General features: G+C 42.1%; 1 protein-coding gene across 1 annotated transcript in view; it reads left to right on the plus strand.

The window, feature by feature from the left end:
- The window catches only part of HIVEP3 (HIVEP zinc finger 3), a 2,131,558-nt gene that overhangs the window by 1,989,912 nt on the left and 118,284 nt on the right, over window positions 1–23,362 (plus strand). Inside the window, exon 11 of the mRNA XM_086956857.1 lies at window positions 9,094–14,545. Within this exon, the coding sequence (XP_086812983.1) occupies window positions 9,599–14,545 (4,947 nt within the window). The 5' untranslated portion in view covers window positions 9,094–9,598. The remainder of the gene's footprint in view (window positions 1–9,093; window positions 14,546–23,362) is intronic.

Consider the following 23,362-nt stretch of genomic DNA (forward strand, 5'->3'; position numbering starts at 1 on the left):
TCACATAGTTCAGGCGTATCAGCTGCCAACAAGATGTAATCGACATATTGTATGAGAGCCACTCCTTCAGGCAAAATAAAGGAATCAAGTTGTCTTTTTAAGGCTTGACTATAAATATTCGGACTCTGTGTACCCTTGAGGAACTCTACAAAATCTGTATGATCTATTATTCAAAGTGAAACCGAACAAATATCGGCTATCAGGATGAAAGTAAGTAGTGTTGTTATGTCAGAAACCACAGGGTACTGCGGTATAACAATCTTGTTGACTTCCCTCAAATCAATGATGAATCTGTAAATGCTAGTGTCAGAATTTTTTTTCAAAATAGGAAGAATAGGACTATTGCAAACATTGTAAGGAACTTCTTCCACAACCCCCACTTTAATCAAATCATGAACAATGCGTGTAAGTGCTTCTTCTCCTTCACTAGAAATGTTATATTGAGGCAGTCTTGGCAAAGAAGCACCCTCCTTGACACTAATATGTACAGGTGGAATAACCATTTGCCCTACATCGGTGTCTGAAGTAGCCCACAAAGTACTAGGGAGTGAAGCTAATGCAGTATCCTCTTTAACACGACAGGATCTCTCAATCACTGGGTAGTTGTCATTCAAAATAACACACACTCCTTCAGGAGAACATTGTATCGTAGCCCTGAAATACTTGAGCATATCAAGACCCACAATATTGTCTGGTGTGTTCGGAGAAAGCAAAAATGGACATGGAGCAGTGAACTTATCAACATGGAATGCGAGTGGTTCTGACAATGGGCTAAGGGAAGGCGTTCCATTGAACCCTATCGATGTAATGGTTGAGCCAGACAGGGGAGCCCTTTGAACCAATTGTTTAGATAAGATGCTACGAGTAGCTCCTGCATCAACCAGAAACTGATCAGTAGAACCCAAAACATGTGCTGTAACATAGGAACCCCTCTGATCTACTGGAACTTCAACTGATTCCTTACCCCATCCTAGGCAATCCTATGCATAAGCAGAATCTTGAAAATCAGACAGCACATAGTTGGACATTTGATATTGGTTCCTTCTATCTAAAGTGTTAAACCCATCCTGCCCACGTGTATTAGCATCAAACCTAGCGCGATCGTTCGCGCTTCCTCTAGGCCCTGAATATCCTGAACGACTTCTCATTTGTCCCCGACCACGTGGACACTGCTGAGCACGCAGCACTGGACAATCAGAAATCCAATTTCCAAATTTCTTGCAGTATGCACACTGGTCAACAGACAAATTTGAACGAGTATAGGAAAGAAAGGACAAACCATAAGATCCACGTCCACCTCTATCATTACCTCTAGAAGGCGGACCATAAGCCTGAGCCAACATAACCTTTGTTTTTAACTCTTTAGTCTTTTTATCCTCATTACCCTTCGCTTCTAATTCGTGGCGTTCAAAATACTGATCCATAGTCAAAAGAGAAACCGGAGAAGAGGTAGTCCATGAACTCTCACTGGCCTTTAGGCGACTAGCTATTCCTGGCAAAAGGTTTGCGACATATTTATCAAAAAAACAGATGCCTACCCGTGTCATCTGTCAATGACTGGCCACTAACATCGTGGAATGCCTCCTCAAAGCGTGTAAAGAAATCTGAAACCGATTCATCTGCTTTTGCTTACACAACGCTAATACAGTCCAATCTATCTTTTTAGGGGGAATAATCGTCTTTAACTTAACTAATGTAGCTGTAGGAAGATCTAAAATCCATTTACACGGTTTCTGTGCAGGCTCCCACTCTACATCCATTTGTTCTAACTCTTTCCATAATTCCCCAAAAGTTGCACGATCATCAACTTTACGCACAGTTCTCCACATGTCAGGCGGCAATATCATTCCGAAAAACAAATCAATATCAGGCAAAGTCATGGTACAAGAGCTAATAGCACTGTCAACTTCCTCATAAAAAGCTGCTGTATTTTTGCGTGGATCAGGCAATGCATTTTTAAGGGCCATAACATCCGCTCTATTCCAAGGAGTGTAAACCCAATTATAAATAAAGTAACCCTTTGCATCAATAGAAGTCTTATCATCACTCGTACCCGCTCCTTTAGGAGGAACATACAAAGGTGCAGCTTCCTGCATAGGTTTCACATTGACTATCATAGTCTTATCTGTTCCGAAGATAGAAGCTTGTGCCACGCCGGTCTGAGATGTTTGTGCAGCTGCGTCTGCTGCCTTTTTCTCCTCTCGCAAATGGACTGCCTCAACACGTAATTTAACCAAACGCCTGAATGTATCAGCCACCTGAGAAAAGACAAAAAGAAGAGCACGCATTTGTTTCCAATCCTGTGCTACATCACCGGGCTTCAATTCATCCGAATGTTTCATAAACAGCTAAACGACCTCTGCGGCAAATACCTCGACAAAATATATTTGCTCCCTTTCCTGCCAATTTTTCATCTCCTCTAAAAGCTTAGAAGTGGGGGCGGTACTGCGAAGGGCTTTTCGGGCAGCAGATCTAAGCTCAGACGAACGCTGGGCGGGCAGCATAGAACGAGTTTCTCACACTTTCTCCTGCTCTGTAGGAGAATCCTCATCTGACTCATAAGGGGCAGAGGGAAGAATATACGGAGGTGGAGAACAATCTAATAACAAAAAATCATCTTGGGGTTTATTAAGAATAGGATAAAGGGGTTGCCTAACAGCGTATTGGCCAGTTACCTGTAAATGGCGCTCCCTATCCTCTCTCTTTTAATTCTTTTGTTTCCTTGTTTTTTAACTCTAATGCTTTCGCATAAATGTTCTTTCGCTGTTCTTTTTCAATCAAGGCTTGCTCATGCTTCATTCGTTCACGCACTTCTTTCTCCCACATTGGCACACAGTCAAACATATCTTGCCTAGTCTTTCGCTTAAACATACATTGTTCCACATACTGAATCTTTTGCAAATCAAATGAACCATGCACAGGCCAACGCAACTCAGGATCCTTACAAGTGTATTTATCCCATAACGTGCTGTACATTATAGAAGAAATACCATATTTAATATACATGTCTCTATTAGGCGTCCACTCCGGGTGGGCCGGTTGTGCTTCATCGAGTCTCAGGCTGTTACCTCTACAAAAGCAACACATCCTACGAAGTGTGCTAGAAACAGGCATGCCAAAAAATAGTGCAAATTATGCAGTATTGTAATCAAAGTAGTGCATCAGGTACTCTTCGTACGTTGCGCCGTTCAAACAAATTCAAATAGAGAAAAATCTCCTCATTACCTGCCTATATAAATTGCAATTCATATATATCACATACATACAAATACGAATGCTGGCCAGTCATACAAATTATAAGCCGCAGTAAGTGTTACTAAACTACCTTACCAATCCAAGGCATTAAAAACCAATAGCAAATGCCGCAGAACGACTCTTACCAATCAAATGGTGTCCAGGTTCCAACTGCCAAGTTCTCAAATCAACCAAATGGTCACTGCACGGTGAATCAACAGAAGAGATCTCAGTCGAGGACCGACACGACCTGGATGGTCAGATCAGAAAGAAAGGAAAAACGCAGTGGTTGCCAAGACTCAGGTCTCCTCAGGCAGCGATCGCGTCCAAAGGGAGATTCCAATCCTTCATTTTGACCAGTCCTTCAGGCATCCAAGTCGCTGATGAGCCCCGTGTGGGGCGCCAATTTGTAGTAGTGGGCCTCAGCAAGGCCTACCAGTGCTAGGGGTTCTCCCTTCTCTGCACAGAGTCCTCAGACCAATAGAAAGAAGTTGGCACAGAAGCTGGAATAGTAAATACAGAGTTTATTAAACCTCATGAGGTGGAAATACATTCACACAGCACCCTTCGGTAATGTATGAAGTAGCACACTGAATGGAAGGAGCTTGGTCCTTTTTTACCCACACAGGGGCTCAAATGAAGGCGGTACAAGCACAAAATGCTGGTTTTAGGTACATATAAGGTCACACAGAAAATGCACAGTCAACAAGTGGGAGGAGCTAACAGTTGCTAATTCTGGTGAACACATTCTGACAGTTACAGTCTGGGGACAGCTGCAAGGACAGCTGCAAGCTCAACTGAGCATGTGCGAAGCAGAAAAGGCTAAATATATCTCGTCTCTAGGCAGATTTCAAGAGCAGTTAACAGGAAGGTAGGACAGAGCACATGGCGAGCACATGTTAGCAAATGGCAAACAAAATGGCTGATAGAAATACAAAATGGATTCCACAAAACGGACAAGATAGTCTCTAAATACAGGATGGCTTCTGCTAATGCTAACCCCATCGCTGCCAAATTACAACACTGGGAGGAAAGAAGCCAAGGTCTTGATGTGAGCTGTTACTGGGCCCACAAGGCCAAAACAATGTGAGCCACAAAGGTAAAGATTTTTTGGAGGAGACAATCTGTCTAGTCTAGTCTAGTCTGGATATTTGTATTGCGCAGAACATATCACATCCCGTGAGGGAGTCTCATGGCGCATGCGGACAGTCCCACAGAAAAAGGAGAGAGATCCTATGAAAGGCAAGACCTAGCTGAAAAGCCATGTTTTCAACAATTTTCGGAAACTCGTGTGCTCGATCGTTGCACGGATATTCAGAGGAAGTTTGTTCCATAGGAGAGGTGCCATATGGGAAAAAGCACGTCCCCCATTTCTGACTCTTTGTACTCTAGATGGCGTGAGTTGGAACTTGGAGCTAGATCTCAGTTCTCGTTCGGGCAGGTACCAAGTCAATTTTTGGTTCCAGTATTTGGGTCCAGTGCCGTGCATATGTTTGTGAACTAGACACATGGTTTTAAAAATGACTCTTTTTTTTATGGGGAGCCAGTGTAGATTTTTTAGGCTTGGAGAGGAAGGGGTTCGTTTTGGGAGTCCCAAAATCAGACGAGCAGCAGTATTTTGAACAACTTGTAGCCTCTTTATATGGCACTCATTTATGGCAAGCAAGATGGAGTTGCAGTAATCTAACCTATTTATTATGAGGCCCTGAACTAGAACTTTGCGTGCTTCTTTTGGTATCCATTTGAAGGCTCTGCGGAGGCTTCGCATGATTCCAAAACAGGTCCCAACAGTGTGGTTCACATGGTCCTTCATGGATAATTTATTATCCATGTGGATTCCAAGATTGCGGACGGATTCTTTTGGGACAGGACATTCCCCCATTTCCGGGGGCCACCAGTCCTGAGTCCAGTGTACACTGGCTTGACCGAAAGTCATTATTTCAGTTTTTGCACCATTTAGTTGTAGGTGGTTCAGACTCATCCAGTTTTTAACCTCAACCAAGCACTTTTTAAAACGTTTTTTGGTATCATTAATATCATGGCCAAGGGTAACAAGTATTTGCGTGTCATCCGCATATGATAACACGTCAAATCCATGTGCCCTAATGAGATTGGCCAGAGGGGCCATTTAAACATTAAAAAGCGAAGGACTGAGGATAGAGCCTTGTGGCACACCCCTTGTAACTGGCCGTGTGCTGGCTAAAGTTTCATCTGTTTGCAGTGTGGTGGTTCGATTTGACAAATAGCTCATGAACCACTTTAAAACCTGCCCTTTGACACCATACTCCCACAGTCGTCTGACTAAGATATGATGGGAGATGGTGTCAAAGGCAGCCGATAGGTCTAAAAGTACCAGAATGCATGACTGGCGTTTGTCAAGGGCACCTCTGATGTTGTCGGTCACCTCGATCAGGGCTGTCTCCGTGCAACGTGCAGCACGGAAACCTGACTGTGAGGTGTCGAGTAGATTGTTCCTCTCGAGATAGCTTATCAGCTGCTCATTTACGAATGCCTCCAACACTTTCCCTGAAAAGGGTAGCAAGGAGATGGGGCGATAGTTTGAAAAGGTGTTTGCATCCGCACCGGGCTTTTTTAGTAGTGGTTTTACTCTAGCCGCTTTCCAGATTTGAGGGAATTCCGCTTCTATCAGGGATGTGTTTAGAAGGCAAGAGAGGGGATGGACCAACACTGGAGCAAGGGTTGTAAATAGTTTGGATGTTAGATGGTCGCAAGGAGATCCAGATTTAATTTTATGTCCTAGACGTAGGATTTTTTCATCGTTTAACAATTCAAAAGTGGACAAATTAGAGGAAGAGACAACTTGGTTCATGTGTAGCTCTTTGTGAAGGTGTTGGAGAGAAGTATTTTCTGTATTGAATGGTTGACATATTTTTGTGATTTTGTCGTCTAAGAACATTGAAAGGTCTTCCGTCCATTCTTTGGTTTTAGGGGCCTCTTGTGGACTTTTAACGGACGCAAGTTCTTTTAGTATGTGATGGAGCTCTTTGGACGAGTTTTTAGCTTTACTTATGCGTTCAGCTATATGGGTTTTTTTTGCCGCTTTGATTTTTCTCATGTATTCGGTATGTAGGGTTTTGTAAATTTTGCGATCATTGGGGTTTTTTGTTTTACGCCAGGTTTTTTCTGCATTTCTTGTTTGAGTTTTAAGATGTTTTAATTGGTCGGTAAACCATGGTGAGGTTTTTTCCCTACAGTACACCTTTCGTAAGGGGGCTATTTTATCTAGTGTTTTATGGATGGCAGACTCCAGATGTATAGCTCCAAGGTGTACATTTTCCTTGAGGTTTATGTGATCTATTTTAAAATTTTCTGAAAAAGAAACCTGAGTAATATTTTTCATGTTCCTACATGCTTTTTGCTTTTTGTTTATTATAGTTTTAGCTCTATGGCCACTTATAGAGAATTTCACCAGAAAGTGGTCGTTCCATAATAATGGAGTGGGAGTCTTTAGTGAGACATTAGGCGAATTTGTGAATAAAAGATCAAGAGTATGACCTGCTAGGTGGGTGGGGCCAGTGACCATTTGTATCAGGTTAAGGGGGTTCATTGTGGAAATCAGTTTTTCTGTGTCCGCTTTGGACTGATCGTCCACATGGTAGTTAAAATCGCCTAATAATAGGAAATTGTCTGACGTCAGTACATGAGGGGCGATGGTTTCTAGTAGGGTGTTGGCGAAATCTCCTTTGTTTCCTGGAGGGCGATATAATAAAGCCCCTTTCCAAATGTCTTCCTTTTCTAGCTCGTTAATTTTAAAAATTAGAATTTCTGTATCTCTTACCGCTAAGCTGTCTATGATTTGAACATTTATGTTCTTTGTAGCAGCTATAAGTACACCCCCACCTTTTCCTCCTATTCTATCTCGTCTTATTATGGAGTATTGTGGGGGAAAGGCGATATGGAGATCCGGGGTTGCATGTTCATGCAACCATGTTTCCGGAATAAAACACAGTTCTGGTTCTTCATAGTTAAGGAGACTCCATATTTCCATAGCATGTTTAGGGATAGATCTGGCATTCAAGTATATAGCGGTGTATTTTCCTAGTGTGGAGCTGAGTTTAGTTTGGCCACAAGCCGACTTAATACAGTATTTGGGTGCTTTTAAAAGATCGGTTGGTAGAATGTCTGATAACACTAGGGGAGGGCGATTAAGAGCCACCAGATCTTGTCGTGAATACCTGATGGAGGTCGGAGTGCAGAAAGTCATTTTCCAAGCCAGGGAAAGTGCTAGGTCCGGCGCAGGGTGGAAGATAGTGACCGGGCGGCTGGCAGCGGTCAGGCGCGGACGGGCGCAGACGGGCTTGCCTTTGGCGCGCCGCTGCGCGCGTCCGCGCCTCCCTTGGTATTAAATAGGGAATGATATCTGGGCCCAAGCAACAGGTTTCTCAAAGGAAAAAAGTATGTGCGATACATGCAACAATTGAATGAGCACCGTTTAACAATAAAGAACTTAAAAGTTCAAAAGCGAAAAAGTTACAAAAGGATGTAGAAAGTTTTCTGAAGGTTGAAAACCCTTCAGCAGTGAAAGGCCACATGCATTTAGTGCGCATTCCTGATGTAGCCTCAAACCGCTAAGATGTAGCTGCCTGTGTCTATTTTTGAATATACATTCGAAGTTGTCTCTCTTTCCCAGAAGCCAAAGACTCTCCTAAGTCATCAGTTTCCTTCAGAAAGGAAAACTATATAATTGGAATTAGTTCAAATGTAGGTGTCCCTCTCTGCATCCCTTGCTTCCCTCATGTGAGGAGTGCAATGCCAGCCATTTTAATTGGCAGCTTCTAAGCAGAGGCTAACAAACGTGTCAACTAAAAAATGAGTATAACTATTGATATTCACTTCAGCTGAATCAGGCAGAATATTTATTTTTTATTCCAATTCTATTTCAGGGTATTAGATAATTTGGATTTAACTTATTTATGTTTTCATCTTATCACTTTCCTGAAACTAGTTTCAGATTTTATTCAGTATGAATAAGAGCCTTCAGTGAAAATTGTATAAAAACATGTGATCAAAAATAACGTAATTTATTCTTCAATCACTCTCTCCATATCTGTACTCATTGCAACTGCATCAGTGCCAATTACTCAGGTGTCTTGTCTTTGCCCAAGTGAAAGATATGGGCATTTGAAAAATACAAATCCTTGTTCTTTTATAAAGAGCACATCAAACACGGCCAGTTCAGCATGTCCACAATGATGGCAGAGGCCAAAACACAGAGCAAAAAGACATTGGTAGAAAGATGGATTTTCTTTTATGGTTGTAGTTCTGCGCCAAGCATTCTCTTTACAAAATAGGATATTTCTCAGTCATTTCATTCCATCGCTCTGCAACTCGTATACACCATTATGCAATGAAAGCTCTTGCTCACATAGGAAGAGCTTCTTTGCTGGTGGTGGTTTAAACAAATTGATTATGAGTTAACCTAAATGTTGCTTTCAGAAAGACTATTTCCCAACAGTGCGATTACATGAGGTGGGAGAGCTCACACCAGTGGGAAAATGCTTGTAATATTTTCGATACATGCTGTGAAGTCGTGCATCTAGTGAAATTGTCACTGAAAACAGCAGCTCGATTTCATGATATTTATTATAGATCCGAAGTGTCGCATGCTTCTCATGCTATGCTACATTTTCTGGTTAACCACTGACTATGTAAATGATTCTAATTTTACGTAATTGCATCCCTGTGAATATCTCGAAAATCATCATGGATCAATACAATTCATCTTGATGAATGTTGAAGGCTCCTGTATAGAATGTAAAAAATGGGTCTGCTTAATGTAATTGTAAAAGTTGTGTCGTAACTTTATCTATGAAAACATTGACTTGTTTATTGTTACAGGGATGTGGACGTCTAGAGGGAATGGCTTGCAGCTGAAACAGGGACGGTGGAGAAAGCTACCCTGGAAGAATGCCGCTCAGTATTACCTTTCATGATGAAAATGGAAGAGGCGACTACAGCATAAACTTGGCAGCCTTTAAACTTCAGAGTTTTGTATAATAAACACAAACCCCACTGTGGGTTGACTTGAAACTTTGAAAACATGCCACTGTCAACTTGACAGAAAATGGCGAGGCGCAGATCCTCAGTGAAGTTCAACAAAATTTGGACTGGAGCTTTTGCAGAGGTTTCTCACTTTGAAGTAGTTAGTTATCTATTACCAATGTGAACTTTCTGACTGCCTTAAAGCTTTTACTGGTCAAACTGCTACCAGGGACATTTTAGTAAATTCTTAAGGGCTATAGCTGCAAACAAATGCAAAGAGTCAACTGGGGATACCTTTCAGTCACTAAATGAAGATTGCCAGAATATTCCCTAAATAACATTCAAAATCCCTATTGAGGTCATGGAGCCCGAGCAAAGCAGGAAGAGCACAAAAAAGTCAGAGGAAGGGATAAGAAGGCGGCTGACCAAGGGAGAGGCCTTGCAGGGCAGTATTCCATCTGCACCAGTGTTCCCAGAACGATCCTCTGCTTTACAAGAAAACCCAGCTACTGATGTTCCATTGCAACCCCAGTTTACAACTGTAAAGAGGAAAGTTGGGCGTCCAAAGCTCTCCAAAGGTCCCTCTGTAGAGCACATGCATCATGCTGCCAAGCTCCAGCAGCAACCCCTGTCACCAGCATTTATGTCTCCTGGAAATCCAGAGCATGGTCTCGAAGGGACAGCTTGGCAGCTTGTGGATCCTGCCCGGCCCAGTGTGTCTGGAACATTTGATTCTCCTGGACTACACAGCCATGGTCAGCTCACTCCTTCCCATGCCCCACCTTTGTCCGGAGAAGACTTGCCATCAGTTCAGAAGGTACACCTTCACCGGTCTTCCCAGGGGTCACTGAAACAAGCAGAGGAGGTGCACAAGAAAGAAAAAAAGCCCCAGAAGCCAGGAAAATACATCTGTCCATACTGCAGCCGGCCCTGTGCTAAGCCTAGCGTGCTAGAAAAACATATCAGGTCCCATACTGGTGAGCGTCCATACCCATGCTCAGCTTGTGGCTTCTCTTTTAAGACTAAAAGCAATTTGTACAAACATAGGAAATCGCATGCTCATAGAATTAAAGCTGGGCTGGCCTCAGGACTTGATGCAGAGCTGTATCCTTCAAGCTTGGAAATGGAGGGGCTTGGTCGGGAGGAGTTCGAAGAGCCAACAGAAGGTGAAAGCACAGATTCCGAAGAGGAGACTGGTACCCTGGCGAGCCATGTAGCTGACTTGCCAGCCAGACAGAAGCACAGCTTGTCTCCTTGTAGCTCATATGGTACAGGAAGCCAGAGTACAAGCCTTGAGCATTACTCACTATCCCATTCCAGTATATCTCAGTCATTCGAGGAGAGCACCCAGTTTGTGGAGCCGTCCACAGAGCATGCATTGACTCATAAAGCAGAGGATACACATTCCATAAAGCAGAAACTTGCACTCCGCTTAAGCGAAAGAAAGAAGGTCATAGAGGAACAACCTTTTCTTAGCCCAGGTAGCAAAGGAAGCACAGAATCTGGCTACTTTTCACGCTCAGAAAGTGCAGAACAGCAGATCAGCCCACCCAACACAAATGCAAAATCCTATGCGGAAATAATTTTTGGGAAATGTGGTCGAATGGGGCAAAAATCTGTAACATCCCAAGGGCCTCCACATGAAGATAAAGCAAGCATCCCACTTTCTGTGCCTAGAACTCAAGTAATTGAGCACATTACTAAGCTGATAACCATCAATGAAGCTGTGGTGGACACAAGTGAAATTGACAGCGTGAAACCAAGAAGAAGCTCTTTGTCTCGACGTAGCAGCATTGAATCTCCCAAGGCTGGCTCTTTTCGAGATCCATTCCAGTTTGACCTGAAGTCTTCTGGCACCACTAGCCAGTTAGATGCATCAAAAATGTTGGCATCTCCAGGTGAGAAGGGTAAGCCTGAGCAACCATACGTACCTCCTCAGCATACTCATAGTACCACTGAGCCTGTGCCTCTCCTAAGAAGCCACTCAATGCCTTCTTCTGGCTGCACGGTTAGCTCACCGCATACATTTAGAGCCAGTTATTCATTAGATAACCGGTTAATGGACTCTCCGGATGTCTTAAGCCGCAGTCATGTCTTCTCTTCTCATCCCAGAATGCTGAAACGACAACCAGCTATTGAGCTGCCAATGGGTATGGAATACACTTCCGAAGAGTTCAGCTCAGTAAACAAAGATGTGCTGTCCACACATGCTGAAGAGCATGAACACAAAGAAAGTGATCCAACCAAAAAGTCCAGGAAGGGCCCAAAAATGAAGGGATTGATGTATGAATGTAACATATGTGGTGCTCGATACAAAAAAAGGGATAACTATGATGCCCATAAAAAATATTACTGTTCTGAACTTCGTATTTCGATGCCTCGATCTCCACCATTGCATGCCTCAATAGAAGCTGCTAGGGGTCTTGAAGAGTGTGCTCCATCACCAGATGCTATGCAATACAAGATAGGCACTAGTGTGGAACTGGCCCCATTAAGGAAAAGACGGAAAGAAAAAAGTTTTGGAGATGATGAAGAACCACCAGGGTATGTGATTACCAAGTCTGGACTGCACAGCAGAACATCTGATGTAGCTCTGAATCTAACTACGGATATCATTATATCATCAACAGTGGGGCATGAAGCTGCTCCTCTTCCTGATGCAAGCATGGAGTATAGTATATTAAACCCAACAATGCCTATGAGTGAGGAAATTAAAGAAAGACGAACAACATCAAAAGAAATTTCTGTAATTCAACATACTAGCTCATTTGAGAAGTCTGAGTCAGTGGAACAGATGAGTGGCTTAGAGGACGAAGATATTCCAGCTGTCCCGAGCTCATCTCAACCAGCAGCACAGCATGCACGATCATCGCATGCGCTTCAGTCAAAGTTAGTGCGCCAGCCAAATATCCAGGTTCCGGAGATTCTAGTTACAGAAGAGCCTGATAAACCAGAAGTTGAGCGTGAACCACCTCCAAAAGAGCAGGAAAAGCTAGAGGAGTTTCAGTGGCCTCAAAGAAGTCAAACACTATCTCAGCTTCCCACAGAGAAGCTGCCACCCAAAAAGAAACGACTCCGCTTAGCAGAAATGGCCCAGTCATCTGGCGAGTCTAGCTTTGAATCAGTAAACCTTACCAGAAGTCCGAGCCTGGAAAGTAGTATATCACATGCCTCAAGTCATTCTGTTTCATTTGAAAGAGAAGAATCCGCTGGACAATCATCTGAAATACTTAGCAAACCTTTTGGGACTCATATGCTGACTGTACCAACCCATCATCCTCCTCCTCATGCTCGCGAAATGCGGAGATCCGCTTCTGAGCAGACACCGAATGTATCTCATACCTTACAGATATCTGAAAATCGCAGCAAATCCTTCGACTATGGAAGCTTGTCATCAGCAGCTGCATCAGGTCCCGTTGCCTCTTCCTCTGCTCAGGAGAAGAGAAAGTGCTTTCAAACTCGGCAGGCTTCTCTTAGCAGACATGTAGAGCATGACCCAGACTATGTAGTTAAGGGCTGGAAAGAGAAAGAAGAACCATTTTCATCTGCAAGTAAACCTAGTGTCAAAAGCGGATCCCACTCTTCTTCCCCTTCTTCCATTGCACCTCATAGAGATTATCCCAAAGAACAAGGCCCATTGAAAGAGAGTCTTGATTATACACAGCCGTTGACTGATGCCCTGCAAGTGAGTAGTGCCCCCATGCCACAGTTGGCAATACATGAAAAATCATATTTGCCACTGTTCCCAGTACAGCACCTCTTGCAGCCCCCAGAACTGTTTTCCACGCAAGCCATGTCAGAACTCCTCACTACTCAGTTTCCATTCCCTCAGATTTCACCATCGCTGTTTCAAACACCAAACCATCCCCTCCAACATGCACTGCTCCACCCAAGCCAACTACATATTGCACAGCAGCTGATTTCACTTCCCATGGAGCTACCCTTCAGACCACATCCCACTTATGTCCCAATGCATTACACAGGCTCTTCCTCCATCCCCCCGGCATACTTTCTGCCGTTACCATCCCAGCTTGCCCTTCAGTTGCAAACGGAGGCTGGCGAACCTTCGCCACAAACAAAAGCAGCACTCTCCCCCCCAATGGGCCCCTCTACTCTCTCAATAGGCAAAGAAGGTAAGCTTCAACCATTGCCTCCCACTACCAGCCCCCCATCCTCCCTGGAAACAGTCTCCCAAAGGGTGGTTCCAGCCTGTGCAGATCCTGTGATGTCCCTTGTAGTTCCTGTTAGGATTCAGACTCACATGCCATCATATGGTAGCGCAATGTATACAACTCTTTCCCAAATTCTAGTTACTCAGTCCCACTGCAGTCCCTCTTCTATTTTTATCCGTAAATTTGATGACAGCCGACCAAAAGGAGTTCATGGAGTGGGCTTTGATTTGGCACAAATGATAGCAGAAGATCAAAGAAGCTTCTTCCAGACCCCTTACTTGAGATTGCCCTTACCAACGATGGACAGAAGGGACTTTATGCCCCTGGCATCTCTGTCTGAGAGTGAATTGGGATTAGATGGAAGCTCTTCAACAGCTGGCGGAAGCAAGCGCATGCTTTCTCCCGCTGGAAGTTTAGAGCTCACAATAGAAAGCCAGCAGCAGAAGAGAGTGAAAGAGGAGGCAGTATCCGAGTCAGAAGAAAAATGTGATTTATTGAAATCATCATCTGCGAAAGAAGCTAGTGCAGATGAAAGAAACAGGAAGGGGCAATCAAAGCTGTCCACACAAGGTCACAGCAGAGTAGAAGCAGAGGTGTCCATCAGGTCCTGCTCAGATCAGTCAATTATAAAGGAAATTCCACATTGTTTACAGCTAACCTCTCATTCTCAATCACCAGAAGACCACAACCAACCAGTGGGCAAGCAATATCACAGCAAGCTATCCCTACAACCCGTGAAGAAAGAGGACAGTACAGAGCTCTCTGATTCACAACCTTGCAGCCCAATGAGCACTTCTCCTCCAGCAGCTCTTAATACAAGTGCAACAAGTCCATTGGAAAGTGCCGATGTGAAAACCTTTCCCAGTCTGCATACAACCACTAGTGTCACTTGGTGCTATTTGAACTACATTAAGCCAAATCACATTCAGCAAGCTGACCGAAGGGCTTCTGTCTACTCAAGCTGGTGTATAAGCCTTTACAATCCCAACCTCCCTGGAATATCAACAAAAGCAGCTCTGTCGCTTCTGAGGTCCAAGCAGAAGTTGAGCAAAGAAATATACAGTATGGCCACGGTTCCCCGTCCAGAGACAGAAAGGCTGGCACCGTCTAGCAAAAGGAAGCCAAAAATGTCAGAGGTAATGATGACTTTTTACTTTTTAATGATCTTTTCATTCTGTTCTCACTCTTAACTTAATCTAGTAACCACAGGCAGACTAGACATGTTAGCATCGAATATGGTGCTGCATTGCATAGCAAATGGTTCAACAGCCTAGGTTTTTCAGAACTGTAACTTCTTGTTGTCGTACAAATACAGAGTGGTCCTTTGTGGGTAAATGGATGTTGGAATGTGGTTTTATCATACTTATACAGTACACTGGCAGTGCATGCACAATGGTTGTGTATTACATTTTTGATCATTCAGGACCTTTGTTGTGTTGACAGTCTGCTTTAGTTAGTCTTGCTTTAGATCCCTAGATGCTTTCTATAGAGAACGACAAATCTCAAAGCAATCTATTCATGAGGTGATTTTTGTTTATGATGTTGATTTGATGTGAATGATTACAATAATCCCTTAACTGCTGGGGAAACCACCTCCATCATCCACGAGCTGCAGACCTTTTTGTGTCTATTTGGGGTAATTCTTGCTTAGGGCTACATAACTTTGTTCCATGTAAGGTGTCTATGCAAAATTTGTGCCCTGTTTTTGAAACATCTTTAGGATTCTAGAGGTACCCTAGAGGGAGCCAAGAAAGTATGCAAAATATAGCTATGCTTGATTTTTGGGGGGAGAATCGGAAAAAAGTGCTCCACATTAAAGAGTCTTCCTAAAAACAGAATCAACAGTTTGCTGTGCTAAAGTCACCATCTTTTCAGATTTCAGGAACATGCCGAGCTGAATCAAAAAAATCTAATTATTTACCACAGTTTTGGCATTTTTCAAAGAAGTAGCCCATTTTCGTGCTTTTAACCTACTTCTAGTTTGTTGTGGAAACCAGTGTGAAGCCCACTGGTTTCCACAACAAATGGCCATTTGGGACAACGTTTTCATCTGTAAATTTTGTCATTATGGCTATGGCCTTTTTAAAAAAGCAGTTTACCGTTACGTCCACTAGATTAATCTGATTGTGGGGATATGTTGAGTTTGTTGGTAATCTAAGAACCCGAGGTACCTTAAGCCAACAACTGAGCTGCACCGTCTTTCATAGTTTAGCCCAGTTTCTGTGATGAAATATGCTGAGTGAAAAATGTATACCAAGTAAACCCATATACTTCTGAAATGGGCACAAGAAATGGAGTTTGGTAGCAGTGGTTATTCCTACATTTCTGAATTTGTAGGTACCCGTACTAGCATATGATTTACAGGGTATTTTTAAAAAAATCCTTTTTTCTTACACACTGGCTTACATTTAGAGTGAAGAAATGCAGTGGAATACAATAGGTAATAAAAAAAATGTTCTACAATGTTATGCTCCTGCACGTCTTACGATAAAAATGGTACCTCACTTGTGTTGGTAGGCCTAGTGCCTGCGACAAGAAAGGGCTCAAAACGCTATTTGGACACCACATTTTTTCCAGTCAAAATGGACCCTTTTTTGCAAAGTGGGTGGCCAGCACCTAGGCAAATTTAGCAAACTTGCACATTTTTTAAAACTAGACAGCTGGGGGAATCTAGGGTGGGGAGACTTGTCTGGCTGTCCCACGGTTTTCCTACCCAGAATCCCTTGCAAACCTCAAACTTTGCCTAAAAAAAAACATTTTCCTCACTTAATTTCTCCCAATAAAAATGGAACCACACTTGTGTGGGTATGCCTAGTGGCCACGACAGGAAATGGCATAAACACAACATGCATACATCACATTTTAGCATGGAAACAAATACTTTATTTGCATTGTGGGTAGCTGTGAGTTGTGGACCTAGCTGGCACCTAGTGAAATCCTGCACATTTTAAAAAAATAGTCAAACATGGGATTCTAAGGTGGTATGCCTTGCTTGGATCCAATGAGGTTTTTTTTTACCCACAATGCCCTGCAAGCCTCAAACTTTAGCTAAAATCTCACATTTTCCTTGCATTTTTGTGATTGAAAAATCCGGCATCAGGAGGAAGTCACACTATTCCTACAACCCAGTATGTTTGCTTACCGTAGCTCTGAAATTATTTATGCAGGCCACTCTTAATGAGGGCTTAAGCACTGTTTTAACATCATTTTCAGAGCACTTTTAACTGTTTCTGTTTATGTAATTTATTTATGTAAGACTATTTTAAATCTTAGCGAGCAGCAAAGTTCTAAGCCTGGGTATCATTAGCACTAAGCAATGCTCAAGGTAACGTTCTCTACAAAAATATAAGGTTACTCAAAACAGATGTAATATCATCAGTCTCGGTCCTAGCATCTTAAACAGAAATAGGAAGTAACTCAGGTGCAGAAGACCAGCGTACCTATAATTTGAGTTTACTCTAGATTGTAGTGGTGACTGTGGAGTGCAGCAGACATCGAGCCACCCTCTTTGAAAGGTTAGAATGAGAGATTTTAGAAAACTAAATCAATTGGTGGGTGACAGGCTTGTCCGAGGGAGTTTATCCTACTCACAAAATCTGCTTCGTGCATATTTAACATTTGGTACCAGCTCCAGAAGTTTGTAACATTTTTTCACAAAAAGTTTGCAAGGTTATCAATTTTCACCTGTTGCAAGAGTTGCAAAATGTAATGGCTTATGCCTTCCCACATTTTTTTTCTCGGCTTCCAAGGTAATTTCCACACTAATGGAACAATGCCTAATAAGAAACACCTTGCACAGTGCGGTCAGTCAGAATTTTTTTCTAGAAAGTGTATGCATAATTGCTCCACTGCAAGATTGTTTTGTATTAAATTTCTATGCACAATCATTTTTGGGATCAGAAGAATAATTTTTTTTAGCCAGATTATATCTTCTACCAAAACACTTATTTAGAGTTAAGTAAAGATATGTCTAACATATATTGTAATAAATATCTACATTTACGCATGAAAATCATGAACCGGAAATGTCTGCAAACTAAGAAATGTTGAATATTTCTCCCTAGACCTTTGCAAATGCTGCAAAAAACCCTAAATTCTGCAAATACTGTTTAAGTAACTCCCATTGATCTAATCAGTCAGCTATAGCCAAGACCACAGGAGATATATGATTGTGCTGCCTTACTGAATATGTTTTTCCTGCACTATTCCACTTTCTGCTGCCTAATTTGAAGATTTAATCAAAAACACAAATGTTTCTTGCTCAAATGGATCAAATGTCACTGATCTGATAAAAAAGCTCCACATGAAGTGCAATGTAGTGGCAGGCATGTTGCAAGGGCTGGCTGGTGACCTACTATTGTTAAGTGCTGCCTTAAGGTATTAAACTGGTACTAATGTGTAGTACTAGTAGTAGTAAATACTTTATTGTATTAATCAATTGATTACAATAAATGTGCGAGCATTTAAAGAAAAAATTGTCAGTAGTTTAAAATTTAAATGATTAAAACTTACAATCGGATTTAGTACAAACACTTTATAGTATACAATTCTGTATGTTCCCAACTTAAGCAATGGTTTCCTTACATTATTCATCCATCTACCTCTGTATCACTATTTTCTTTACTTCAGTTTATTCCTTTGTCAATGATAAAGTGCTAATATGCTGATTATGCAAAATATATGCTTCTAGTTTATTGTTAGAGATTCAATATGTACACCTCCCAGGTGTAAATGCAGTTTGTATTTCTTCTTCTACAGTAATTTACATATATTATTTAACCATTTGCCAGTGTATTATAAATAATCTTCTTTGGCTCAGTCTGTGACTTCATAGATGTACTAAAGTGCGAATGTGACAGATGTGCAAAACATATACAGTTCATTGTAATTGTGCAGATGGTTTCTTTATCTTTAATTTAAAAAAGAAAAATCAGTTCAACCGTCTACCTCTGTATTATGTTGTTTTGGCTCTGTTTATTACTTTCAGCAATATGCTAAAGTGCCAGAATTGAGAGATAAATAATTTTCTTTCAGTTATGCAACTTAAAGTTTGATTCTCTGTTGATAAATTCTATGTTGCTTCCCATTATATACGTGCATTTACGCTGTTAATGCTCTATACGCATGATCTAAAGACGTTATCATCATTGTTATTGCACTGTCTTCTCTGAGCTTAAAGCAGTATCTAACGGCCTCAGCGGTTGTTCGTGTTTTAGCATTTTTTTAAAAGGAGCATTAATATATCCTCCTTATGGGAAACAGTTTAGAACAGGTATATATTAAGTGTACAAGAGATTCAGCAGTATTTCCACAAAGCCGGCAAGTTGGTCTGCCTATAAATGCTGGGTTCCATTTCCCTTCAAACTCCCAAATCGGTATATAAAATAGTCTGAATCTTAAGATTTTCCTTTTTATATGACCAGGTAGGTTTAATCCTAAATATTTGTGACTCTGTACAGTATAATTATTAATTACGACATCCGTATGAAGATATTTTCCTGCTTGTAGCAGGTTTAGGGTCCACTGCTTGGTGGTAAGTGTATTGCGCATTAAGTTTTTCCGCACAGATTCGGTCATTTGTCCCAACTCCTCCATGTCAGGCAAATTCTTAAGATCCTAGTCCCATCAATGTAATATACAATTCTGTATATCTATATTTAGAGTTCCCTAACTCATCAAATATTAGATGTTTCATTCAAGATGAATCAGTCTTGGCACAATCAATAATGTAATTCACACAGCTCCTGTTGTGCAGTGATACCAAGGATTTTAGACTGAGTTCCAATCTCATAATACAATGAGGGGTTGCCTGTTGTAGATGTAATAAAGTGTGTACATATTTCATAAAACATTTCTCAAAGTAGTAGATGACCTTCTTACTCATTACTGGGGATGCATACAATTAATATGGAACAAATTTCATTTGAAGTGCTTTTTCCTCCAAACATTCTCATAATCGTGAAATCGACTTAGTGATAACAGTTGATTTCGAGTTTCTACTGGCCAGGTGGCTTGACTAGGATAACATTTTATCAAAAAAATGCTCCAAGGTACTGGTATTGCTCCACTGCTTAGATTGATGTTTCTCCTAGTGTCCACCTTTTAGGTTTTATAGGTTGTCCAAAGGTCACAATTTTTGTTTTGGACATATTGGCTAACAATCCATTCACTGTATTGAATATGTATAATTGTTTTAATTGGTGCTGTAGTCCTTTTGGAGTTAGAGACTGGACCACTAGATCATCATCGCACGCTACGTATGGTATTTTTATACCGCCTAATTTTGTTGCGATACCAATGTCAGACTTTAGTGACATATCTATATCAGCAATGTACAGTGAGATTAGCAATGGGGTAAGGACAAACCCTTGCCTAAGGCCATATTCAATACCACTTTTAGATGATAGAATATTGTCAAGTGTTAATTTTACATGTAGCCATGTTTCAGAATGCAGTTCAATAATACAATTCAGGAGATTCGGGTTGATTTCTCATGTTATAAGCTTATTATATCTGGAAGTATCAACTTTTGGCGGTGTATAATTATAAGTAATAGTTGACTTATACAGAATTTTGATATGTTTCCCACCTATCACTTGTGATAAACAGCTCAACTGGCTGCCTATATGAAATTGTACCGTATCCCACCAGAGACCATATGCTTGTTCATTCCGCGTTAATATATCATGATGTAGTTGTGCTTAGGCATTGTTCTCACTATCCCGTTTTATTTGTACATTTCTGTTCTTAAATTCTCTCCTTTAGTCTTGTAGCCTCAGATTTCCATCATTAGACATTGGAAGTTTTAGTTTATGTTGCCCCATCTTGTGGTAAACTCTCTTTGATTCGATTAATTGTTGAGTGTTGGGTAAAATTGCATTGTTTGTTCGCGGTTTCTGTGATTTGACCACAAGGGTCAGTAATATATTCTTTAGTATGGATTGCCAAGTAGCTATCCAGTCGTCCCCAATTTTCAACAGCACAAAATGTTTTCTAATACACGATGTCAAGGCTCCTTCTAGATTAGACACCTTCTCTTTAAGCGCATTATTCCAAAAGATCTTTTTTCCATTAACAGCAGTCATTCTGCCAAAGTTGGCCATTACATGGGTTTCCCAAAGATTATGCTTAACATTGATAACTGATTCAGAAAAGGGGGTGGTGATGAACAGAGTGTCTGAATTAAGCAGACCACTCTTACCCAGTCCAAAGATCAGGGTTTGATCCATCAACGTTTTTAAGCTCACTGCACCATCCCAGCTCAGAACTTGGCTATATGCAAATTAGTCTGACCCTGGCCCAGTGCATCATGGGAACAGGGCAGACCAAACTACCAAGCCAATTCTTATACTGGGAAGGAAACAAGCTTTCAGGGACCGGTTTCTGGCATTTCAGCCGTCTTCGGCCCGGCTTGCTTGCATCCTGATGGTGCAATGAGCAAGGGACTCACATCTGAGTATACCCTTCCACGCTTATGGTGGACAAAATTGATTCAGAAAAGGGGGTGGTGATGAACAGAGTGTCTGAATTAAGCAGACCACTCTTACCCAGTCCAAAGATCAGGGTTTGATCCATCACCGTTTTTAAGCTCACTGCACCATCCCAGCTCAGAACTTGGCTATATGCAAATTAGTCTGACCCTGGCCCAGTGCATCATGGGAACAGGGCAGACCAAACTACCAAGCCAATTCTTATACTGGGAAGGAAACAAGCTTCCAGGGACCGGTTTCTGGCATTACAGCCGTCTTCGGCCCGGCTTGCTTGAATCCTGATGGTGCAATGAGCAAGGGACTCACATCTGAGTATACCCTTCCACGCTTATGGTGGACAAAATTGACTCACTGCCGGGCCGAAGAAGGCTGAAATGCCAGAAACCGGTCCCCGGTAGCTTGTCTCCTTTCTGGTGAAGAATTGACTTGGTAGTTTAGTCTGCCCTGTTCCCATGATGCACTGGGCCAGGGACAGACTGATTTGCATATAGCCAGGTTCTGAGCTGGGATGGTGCAGTGAGATAAATAACGGTGATGGATCAAGCCCTGATCTTTGGACTGGGTAAGAGTGGTCTGCTTAATTCAGACACTCTGTTCATCACCACCCCGTTTTCTGAATCGTTTTTGGCCACTATAGGTGTGGCAGGGTATACTCAGACATGAGTCCCTTTCTCACTGCACCATCAGGATTCAAGCAAGCCGGGCCGAAGAAGGCTGAAATGCCAGAAACCGGTCCCCGGTAGCATGTCTCCTTTCCGGTGAAGAATTGGCTTGGTAGTTTAGTCTGCCCTGTTCCCATGATGCACTGGGCCAGGGACAGACTGATTTGCATATAGCCAGGTTCTGAGCTGGGATGGTGCAGTGAGATAAATAACGGTGATGGATCAAGCCCTGATCTTTGGACTGGGTAAGAGTGGTCTGCTTAATTCAGACACTCTGTTCATCACCACCCCCTTTTCTGAATCGTAACATTGATAACTAGCCTTTGAGGATCGTGATTGCTCTTGTGTCTTGGTATGATAGTATACTTTTTACACAGGTGAAAGTAGGAATAATGCCTGTTAAAAATGGGATCTCTGGTTGGCTAAGGCTTGCGCCAAAGCCAGGCAGAGGTCACCACTCTAGTCAGGGCAAGGGAGTTACAGGCCGAAGATAACCCCTGCTCACCTCCTTGGTTGCTTGGAACTATCAGTCATGCCTATCCCGGAGGCAATGTGTAAAGCGTTTGCGCAACACCCACACAGCAGCAACACACTAGGCACACAACAAAAGTAACTCCACACAAGGTTATATCAAAAATAGCCTTTGTATTGTCACAAACACATTAGATCCTAATCACACAATGTACATTGTGCCAACTGGCACTAGGCAGTATTTACAGGGGACTATTTACACACGAGCGGGCCAATAGGGCCACTGTCAAAACCATCACAAATCACCAATTGTAAATGTAGCACAAATAGTAAGTGTAGCGCACAACCAGTAACTACTCGTAAAGTTAGGAACTTAGCATGAGATCCTGCAACGTAAAACAGAGGATGCATAAATCACCTTGTGCATGAATCACCTTAGGAATAAAACTACATTAGGCCCAAACCTCATTGGCATCACACATTATGCACCAATCTCCGACCTAAAAGCACATTAGGCAAGACTCATGGTGCATAAACACATTAGGTATTTATTTATGCGTTTTTATATAGTGCGGACTTTACCCGAAGGCGTCAGAGCGCTTCACAATAGGAACAAAACTGATATATGAGGAGAAAATTACACGTGAACAGATTACAAAAGCAGACGTTAAGTTACATGAGGTAAAAGTGACAATTGTGAGCAAACAAAATACATGAGGTAGCAAACAGTGCACAGGAGGAGAAAGGGACAAGTGTGCAGGTTACAAGAGAAAGCAAAGTACAATTAGAGGTATAACACTGCAATATATGCTAGACACTCAGGCACAAGAACAAACGTTACATAGGCAGTGGTGGCACTTGTGCAAGTATCAAAGGCAAACAAAATTTGAGAGGTAGCAAACAGTGTGTTACAAGAGAAAAGTGGTGTGTGCATGTTACAAAAGAGTACCAAACTCAAATGCTAGGATAATACTGCAATAAATGGCAAACACTCCAACCACAAGAACACACTGGGAAGGCACTTCCATAGTCATGGAGCATAGAATTTTCAGTAAAGGGAGGTCTTCCTTCAGATAATAGAGAGGACGTGAAATTACTTTTGGCGGTGTCTTTGGAGGAGGATAACTTTGAGGTCTATTTTGAAGGCTTGGGAGGAGGCGGTGGTCCGGCGGTGGTCATAAACACAGTATGCCCCAATCGGGGAAATACAACCTGGAACTGGCTCCAGGCCAACTGGCCTCTCACAGGGGCTCAAAGGCCCTTTGTCCCACAAAGTCAGGGCTAGTTGTAATAGCAGCAAAAGCAAAAGTGTGCAGGCGCACCAGCCTAA

This window comes from Lissotriton vulgaris, chromosome 2_1 (genome assembly GCF_964263255.1).
Source record: "Lissotriton vulgaris chromosome 2_1, aLisVul1.2, whole genome shotgun sequence".
NCBI lineage: Eukaryota > Metazoa > Chordata > Amphibia > Caudata > Salamandridae > Lissotriton > Lissotriton vulgaris.